Source organism: Arctopsyche grandis, chromosome 5, assembly GCF_051622035.1.
Source record: "Arctopsyche grandis isolate Sample6627 chromosome 5, ASM5162203v2, whole genome shotgun sequence".
NCBI lineage: Eukaryota > Metazoa > Arthropoda > Insecta > Trichoptera > Hydropsychidae > Arctopsyche > Arctopsyche grandis.
Genome location: NC_135359.1, coordinates 2,426,216 through 2,435,729, shown reverse-complemented (window position 1 = coordinate 2,435,729; position 9,514 = coordinate 2,426,216). Strand labels below are relative to the sequence as shown.

The 9,514-nt window shown below is 32.4% G+C and overlaps 2 protein-coding genes across 2 annotated transcripts; one reads left to right on the top strand and one right to left on the bottom strand.

Annotated features, from left to right (window-relative positions):
* Positions 1–533: 533 nt before the first annotated feature.
* Positions 534–4,525, top strand: LOC143911884 (uncharacterized). Its single transcript, XM_077430973.1, has 3 exons — positions 534–1,526; positions 1,612–3,364; positions 4,395–4,525. Exons 2-3 carry the CDS (start codon positions 3,064–3,066, stop codon positions 4,403–4,405), a joined length of 312 nt encoding a protein of 103 aa, XP_077287099.1. The 5' UTR covers positions 534–1,526; positions 1,612–3,063; the 3' UTR covers positions 4,406–4,525.
* Positions 4,526–4,740: 215 nt separating this feature from the next.
* Positions 4,741–9,162, bottom strand: LOC143911885 (uncharacterized). Its single transcript, XM_077430974.1, has 2 exons — positions 8,673–9,162; positions 4,741–4,860 (listed from the first exon to the last, which is right to left on the bottom strand). The coding sequence occupies exon 1, from the start codon at positions 9,090–9,092 to the stop codon at positions 8,679–8,681; it is 414 nt and encodes a 137-aa protein (XP_077287100.1). The 5' UTR covers positions 9,093–9,162; the 3' UTR covers positions 4,741–4,860; positions 8,673–8,678.
* Positions 9,163–9,514: the final 352 nt, after the last annotated feature.

The window sequence follows — 9,514 nt, the reverse complement described above, 5'->3', positions numbered from 1 at the left end:
CGAGACAGAATATTAAACGACAGAAAACGCAAATATCGGAAGGCAAAGATCGAAAATCGAAAGATCTTAAATCGAAAGATCAAAAAAAAAATGGTGCATGGTAAACGGCACATACTCACGTACATACTCACTTAATTTGTGTGAGCAGGATACAACAGGAACAAGAGGAACAGGCTTTTCCTCCCGTATTAATGTGCGCGCGCAGAATACGGGAGAAAAAGCATGTTCCTCTTGTTCCTGTTGTATCCTGCTCGCGCAAATGAAGTGAGTATGTACCGTTTACCATGAACCATTTTTTTTTGATCTTTCGACTTAAGATCTTTCGATTTTCGATCTTTGCCTTCCGATATTTGCGTTTTCTGTCGTTTAACATTCTTCCTCGTCACGTAGACCCATCTACGATATTTCATTCAAATATAAATAGAAAGAAAATTGAACTATGATATTATATGCGAGCTATGTATTGAATGTTCTACGTCCCTGAACTATTCTTAGGTCAAATTTAAATAAAAATGTCTATTTGTCTTATCTCTGAAACACGACAATCAATTTCGGCCCAAATAACGCGAATTTTCGTCAGTAGCTATTCAAGATGTCACCTTTCTGGTTGTTCTTTTTGCTGATTTCCCTGTTCGCTCAAAATGTCCTCTGCCTACAAATCTCAAAACAACAAATCAAATCAGGCGACATCGACTTACTCGATAAGATAATACAAACATCATTGATACGGATGAAAAGATTGGCCGACACTGATTTCGTCAAACACATCAGAGAGAAGAGAGCCTGCTCCAATTATCCCGAAACAAGTATAAGAGTCGGAAAATGCAATAATAGAATGATTCAAAGTGCACCCTATACAAACCAATACGCAGGATTACCTACGAATACTTTGATACCACCTGCCACGTCCAATATGCAAATTATTCCCGCGTTAGGAAGCTCAATATCTTATCCAGGAATGGCCAACTTGATGTCTACTTATCCTGGAATGACTTACCCTGGATCTTCAAACATACTATCGACTTATCCAGGATCTTCAAACGTGCTATCGACTTATCCAGGATCTTCGAACGTGCTATCGACTTATCCTGGATCTTCGAACTTATTATCGACTTATCCAGGATCTTCGAACGTGCTATCAACTTATCCAGGATCTTCGAACATGCTAACGAGTTCTGTGAATACACTATCGAGTTATCCAGGATCTTCGGGCACACTAACGGCTTATCCAGGATCTACGGACACACTTTCGAGCTATCCAGGATATTCGGGCATACTATCGGGTTATTCAGGATCTTCGAACACATTGTCGTCTTATCCCACGTCGTCTAATTACGTTTCCACGCTACCCGTGGATAACCAGTATGCTGTAGGTCAATCATATTTACCAAGTACATCCTACACATCTGGTGGCCAGTATTCTGTGGATCAATCATATATCCCAAGTACGTCCTACGTGTCCGGCAGCCAAAGCTATTTGCCTGGTCCTGCTTATACTCAGCCCATGAACTATCCGACTCAAACAGGTTCTGCGGTATCAAATTATGAATATTGAGTAATATTTGATTTTTAGTTTCATTACACATTAATTTATTTCATTTTTTGTTTCAGTTATGTGAGTTGGATTGTGACAATATTGATCCAAATATTATTACGTCCGCAGTTGTAGCCGTTTGAATATATTGTATAGGTATACATATATAATAATATAAAAGTGTATTGTAAAAAACCACCCAAAACATGTTTTATGTATGTAATATAATGTAGTATTGTTTTGAATCCATACGATATTTTTCTTTAATTATTTTATTTACGAACTAATTTATTTAAAAAAAATTTAATTCAACTCTAGTTATTACTAGTAGCGATAATAATCTTCAAATATCATAAAAATATAGAGAATCTTCACTAATATGCTAAAATATACATATGTATATATATATATGTTATTAAAATTGCAATTACTTTTAAAGGACTGTCTGTTTTTTGAAAATTTACAAAAAAACTTAATTTTTTGTATTATTTAAAATAAAGAATTTGTTGTTTGACTAAAAATAGTCTATTTTATATGTTTATTAAATATAAACCTAAGCATATATTTTATTTATTCAAATGAGTATCCTTACATAATGTAAAAAATACACATAGTTTATTTTACACATGATTATAAATTTACTTCGATAGATGTCGTTGTAATAATTAAAAAAAATGGTTTTTAGGAGACAAGCGATGATTTTTTTTGTCGGATCTACTTTTGTACAAAATAAATATTTTCTTATTAAAATAACAACATTCTAAATTCATTTTAAAAATGCTTGGTATTTTTATTATAGTTTATTGCTTATCAATTGCTAAACAATATTGTTGAATTTCCCGACCACAAATTTACATATGTACATGTATTAATAGTTTGATAAAATAATAGAGTATAGGTAAATATTCCCTCTGCCATTTATTAAATCAATGAAAAGTATCAATTCATTATTTAAAATCAACGATGTTTTATGTATGTCCAAATGATGATGACTTTTATTTTATCAACCACGGATCAAAGTTTATAGAGCCAAAATTTTAAATATAATCATAAATATTCGCTGGTTTTTCTTTTAATTTGCATCATATTTACGACGTATTAGACCACCGTCATAAAAAAATAAATCATCCATGAAAATATCGCTGGTTTTCCATAAAATTTCAACACATGTGTGTATATACATGCAAAGGTCAGTATCACATCACTTGAGTCATTTTTGAACTCCATGTACTTCAAGTGAATAAGCAGTTATTCAATTTCCGTCTACGTACGTATCGAAGTACATACGATTAGTATGTACTTATGTATGTACGTCTGCACATAAAACGATTAGCTTTTCCATACGAACATATGTACATTGAATTAACCACACCGGATTTTGCGGTGACCACTTACTGTTTTAATCACTCGTAACACTGCCGATTAACGTCAATAATTACGCAACAATAACAAAAATCCGACCGTTTCCTGCAATATATTTCGTTTATATTCACGTAGCTACTACCATCGATAGTCATTCGTCCTGGAAAATGTGCGCGAAAATGGGTTCGAGCAAATTCGTCCTGATCGCGGCCGTAGTCGCCGTGGTGACTATTTCCCTGATGGTCGATGAAGCTGAAGGTACTCCTTTGTATTTTCCGAGGAGGAGGCATGAATCTGTCATGAAGGAGGCTCTCAAAGTCATCGGAAATTGTCCCGAGGGAAGTAGAATGAACGCCAGAGGACAATGCAGGAAGGTTTGGTCAGCTGATGGTGCCCCAAAAAGAAAAAGAAGACATCATGACACAATTCCGGAAGATTCGCAAAGCGAATACAATATGCTCTATAATGGTATTTATACCCAAATATTATGATTTGAGGTTGTTGTTTAAAGATCCAATACAAATTGCTAAATTTGTTTTCAAATTGAGTGTTTTTAATCACTATGAATGGGAGAATTTAACGGTACAATTTTTATATACAGTATACTTCAAATAAAATAAAAAGCAACTCACATTTACTTCCTAATAATTATCATTTTATTTTATTTGTTATGTTTGCTTTATATTGTAGGTATTTTATGAATTGTGTTATGAAGTATTGAAATTATCCTATTCCTGAAAATGATGTCAAAAAGGAATAAATGTTTAAATTGAACACTCCATTCAATGATCATGTAAAAATTGATAAAAATACTAATAATGAGTTTATAAACCTGAAAGGCTTGATTTTTGACAAAGCAAATATGATAAGTTTTGCTGATTTAGAGATATAATTCATCTCACATTTCTAAAATTGTTACAAAGCCTCATAAGACTGAAGCTTCGTCTAAGAAACTTATACTTATTGAAAATAATTTTAAAAAATCAAAATCTTTCGACAAACTGAGAACCATTCAAGTGTATAGTAATATCTGTATTTATGACAGTGATTTTTAAAATGTTGTGATCGATTGGTTTTTAATATTCAGGGAAGAAGTAAAAAAATATCGAAGTATGCCATTAACATTTTAATATAAAACTATCACAAAAATTAATATACATGCATATGCAATATAAAAAAATTATACACGGATGAAATTCCTTATTACAACTTGTAGTAAACAACACATTTAAAATTTTAAATAGCTTTATTGAAATTAAGTATAATGTTTTGGAAATGATCCACAGATGTCATATATATTTACATACATACATACATACATGTGTTCATATATAATATTAAATAAAAATTTTATAATAATCTTCCTTGCTAAATTCATGCGATAAATCAAATTTGATAACAAACTTTGATTTTAATTTAATATATCCAACATTTTCAATGCGATATTTTTTGCATTTGACGTGATTAAACTTAATTTCTATTGATTATTTTGTTTCAGAGAACCCTTGATCAGCCGAGCGTGAATTGAAGTACAAATTATCAAAATAGTGTAAATAAAATAACATTAATATATCATACATAATATTAAATACCCTTCCTATATAATTTTCGAATGTGTTGTCAAGTTTATGAATTTTATTTTACAATTTACTTTTCAAGCATTGAAAACTTTTGTAAAAGTTTAAAAATTCTAATACTTTTTATATATAATATATAAGATCTAAAAAATTTATTCCGTTGTTTTGGATTTGAAGGTTCAACTTTTTAAAATTTATACTCTCATCAATACATACATATACAAATCCTACATCAATACATAATACATACACACTAAAAATACTCAAAGCACTATAATAACCTATCAATTAATTGTAGATAACAAACGTGTAAAAATGTAAGTAAATGGAGACGTGACTAAGTAGTTATTCAGAATTCAATATGTCGATTCTATTCGGCCATTTCATCTGAAATAGAATATTACAAAATAATTAGAACTGATAAAAAAACAAACATTTCAATAAATATTATATATTATTATACAAACAGTATGTAATTCAATTATTTATTCAAGTGTACTTTTTATGTGTTGATTTTAATAGGAAGAATATCAAAAACTGGTTATGATAAATCAAGGTTGAATCAAATTGTACACGTTATTATACGTGGCTTTTATTGTGCGAAGAAATAAATACAAACAGAATTGTTTTAATCATTTACATATGTTTATTATTATAAAGTGATACCTTATAATCAGTAATTGTTTCAACATAATTTGTAGTAGTAAATTCAATCAGCCTAATACATTGTTGATTCAAACACTCCAAATAAAGATTGGCAATTAAAAATATACATTTAGATAAGTCGATGTGCGTACATGATCCTAATGACTTTTCCCATATCCACCACTTGGCAACAATGACCTCTATGCCCCGACAATTTAAAAACTGATATCGAAATTTCGAACATACTATACGTACATACAAAATACTAATTACGAGTCGAAACCGCAGACGTCAACAGAGATAGCGTCGAACGAAATTGCCCACCAATCAAACAGTACCTCGACCTTTGACACGGAGCACGAAAACCACCGACCTTCAACCTGTTATTATTTTAGTTTGAAAACGACAACACAGACCTTCTGTAAATCGAGCGACACTTGCCACTCTTGTCCTTTTTCTCTCCCAATTTGCACCTCGTCGCTCGCAATGGCACCTGGATGATGTTCGCCTCCTTGGTAGTAACCGGCGACTTTTCCGTAGTCGGAGTGTACAAATCGGAAAAGGTCATGACCTTTCCCTTCACCGGCATCAGGGCGTCGATGGACACGCCTTTGGCCATTGACAGCATTGCCTGGGCGGCGACGAGTAAACAAATCCAAAGCAAGCGCACAAGCATTGTAACCGAAGCGCACGTGCACTGAACGTGCGTACGCTATTTGTACCCACTTCACTCGATAAAAGCAAACAATTGATAAGTGATAAGGAGAATTCGGTCGATTGGTGTCACCATATGCTTCTGCAAGTTCCGCTGACGTCCAATTTGCTGCCACCGGGGCAGTTCTTGTTGTACCTGTTGACTGGGGCGTCTATGATTACCGGTCTATCGGTCGGTCCGTGGTTCTGTTCGCTTGTGGCTGTTGTCGTGGTCAGTCTTGAAGAGGTCTTAAGGGTTTTCCACCTGTCGTAAAGGTGGACGATGCTGCTGACGGCCGAGATGACCCTCCTCGTCTCTGGCTCGTCCCTTTGGCAACTGGCGACGCTCAGGAGCAAAAGTGTCAGTGCGAAAATGTAGCTGTAGTACTCCGAGCGCGGCATCCTCGACGACTTTGGCCGATCGTTTTACATATTATTTTAAGGCGAAATAATTTTGCGCATTGTTGATAAGTATAAGTAAGATGTTGGGGTGACGCAATTAATGTTTTGCTTAATTATCTATGTTAGAAATAAATTTGAGAACAATAAAGCAGATGTCGTACGCGTCGCCACTTAACGTTTACACACATATTTATCAATATCAGTTTGTACATAAAATGCGTTTAATCCAGATTAAGCCCTGCGTTATTTATCGTTTAAAACACAGATTTTAATTTTTCGAAATCGGAAAATTATTACTACTTTAAAACAGGGCTTGGAAGTCGTTAAAAAACTAAGCAACTCCATTTAAAAAAAAATTAAAATGAGAATTAATTTTTATTCCATCTACATACATACATACATATAATACATACACCCAGCGCAAGGTGAAGCATATAGGCAGCATCACACGCAAATAACGATATATTTTAAATAGCTAGGGAAGAAATTTAAAATAACAATTGTCGTGTTACTTTCTACAACTCCTCTTCAGCAATATGCAGCAAAAAAAAAAACGCGATTTCGTTAATAGATAACATTATGAGGGGTATCATTGTAAATTTGGAATACAAATGAAACTTTTTTTTATACCTGAGATAGATTTCATAAATCAAAAATCGACAAAAACGGTTTTTTTTCTTCTTCAAGCTTTTCAACATACAAACATACATACATACATATTAGCCGTTATATGTGAAAGTAGCGAAAGTCCAATTTTCAGTCCCAATAACATTATTTGTGTTTGACTTAATTCACAAATTGTTATAATTCGATACATGCAGAATCTCGGAAAAGCTGAATATACGTATTACATATTTTTAAATATTGTTAAATGCAAAAAATTATATTTAATGTTTAGTAACAAATTAATCGAAATGAATAAAAGTGGACTTTTTAAGGGGGTATTCTAGAATAGAATACCCCCTTAAGCCAATTGCACATATAACGGCTCATACATACATACATATATTTCTCCTTAGCAACATACATATACATACATAAATACAGTCAAAGTTTCGCAAGCCTGGTCTAATTTTCGAATATTTCTGGTACTAATATAATGCAAGGTAGTGAGTTGATGCAAATACTACTAGTAAGTTGATGTAAATTATTGATTTTTAAGTGAACTTTTTCTTTTAATATTTTATTATTAACAAATAGTTAAATTTGATAAAGTTCACAGATTCGTCAAATATCTGCCTGTTCTTAATTTGACCTAAAAATGAGAAATATAAAAGATACTAACAAGATCAAAGCAGTCAAATCTGCAAACGTTAGGTATTGACAAGCTCATCTCGTCGCAAATATAAGCTAGTATTTATATAATTAATTAATTAGTAAGTAATCATTTATTCATTAGTTATTCAATATTCGCATATATGTATGTTTACAATATTTAGTAAATACATGTATGTACATATATTAATAAATTTAAGAGTAAATAAATAAAATGAAATAGATCTGGCTCTAACTCCTTAATTCTTATTTAAGCGTTCCAAATAGTTTAGAATATTTTTTAATCACTCAGATTGAATGCTGAAAAGCTTTTTTTTATAATATGGTTCGGCGTTTTATTTTTATACTTCAATGCATTTATGTATACATGATGAGGACTTTGCTTTAAATGGCACCGCGTCTAATTTAAATAATTATTTATAACATTGGGTTAATAATATACATAGTTCTCTCTGAAATGTATCATTACAATTGCTTATATGATATTGCAAATTAATGCACGCTTAAAATTCAATGTTCTCCGAACACGAGATCGTTTTACAGAACGGTAAATGTGAACTCAAATATGTTTCTTACCAAAAGGAGAACTTAATTGATACTTTTTCGAAGAACGAAATTGGTAAGTTCTAAATTCTGATAAAAATAATGATAACTTGAATATTGATATTAAATACTGTTAAAAATAATGATAACTTGTTAAATATTGTTATGTTTATATATTTTTGAACTTTAATCTCGCTCTGCGCAAACGTAACCGATTATTTACTCAGCTATTTTTGTTAGAAACTGTCTAAGATATCAATACTACTATCAAACTGATGTAATTATTTACATATTTGTCATTTTTTTCTTTCTATAATAGGAAAACAGTAACATAACGTTTGTAAAAACTGCAAATAAAGTCACATTTTAATTGTCTCGCACACTTTCGATAATCAGCCCTGATTTTAACAGTAAATACTAAATATGAAAGAATTATCGTTGAAATAAAACCGTGCAAAAAAAGAGGTTCAATAAAATAAGCTCTATTTCAAAATATTTCATCATACTATTTTCTTTATTTTGTTTCGGAATTAAAATATTTATTGTGTTGTACTATGAACTGACAAGGTTAATATATCTTAATAATTTTCTCGTTTCCAAATTATACGTTACAAGTCAATCAAATAATAAATAAAAATTACCTCTAGTTAGAAAGACAACTCTTCGATCAAACTTGTAACATCGCACTTGGGATGAATGTAGCAGTATCTGAGTATCCATTTCCTCATTGCATTCTTTTGCAAGTGCTCAGCTACACCTTCAACATTCTCATCTTCGTTCCAGGATACGTCCGTTCGTTTTCCATTCACGACAACAGTTTTCCAACCTCCAAAGTCTTCCTCGACACTATCTTCCTCTGCAACTACCCTCGGGACCAGATCTTCTTCGTAGACGTTCTCTTCGATCATCGGCACGAGCTTCTGCCTCCTATCTACGACTAATCTTCGATTCGAAATGGGTTCGCTGTACAAACTATTATAATTTTCATCGAGCGGAAATTGAACCACATATCCTGCAGCCAACGTAGCTCCAATCACCAAAACGACAAGTGACGATCTCATCTTGACGTGTTGTCAAAAGTGAAGTGATCCGATGGAGTGCTCAGTGCATAGCGTCCGACTCAACAATGACTTTACGGCCGAAAACAACAGACTGTTGTCATAATTTTCTCTTATGATTTTAATCTCAATTGGTACGAATGAGTTTTTCATAGTTGGAATACATATATTGGAATTGAAGAGAGTATCAAGTGGCATCATATGTCCATTGGCTTAATTGGTAAACGTCACGCTCGTCGTCTATGGAAGTCAAGTGACGACCTTTTAATAATGTTGAACGCACACTTCCACGAATTGATTGAGAACTTAAAATATTTTCACTGTAAGAACATTTAATGTGATCTTAATCATTGCCTGTCCCGAAAAACAATGTTTTCCACTGAACAAAATTTTACCACTTACCTTTCCCATATCTTTATGTTATA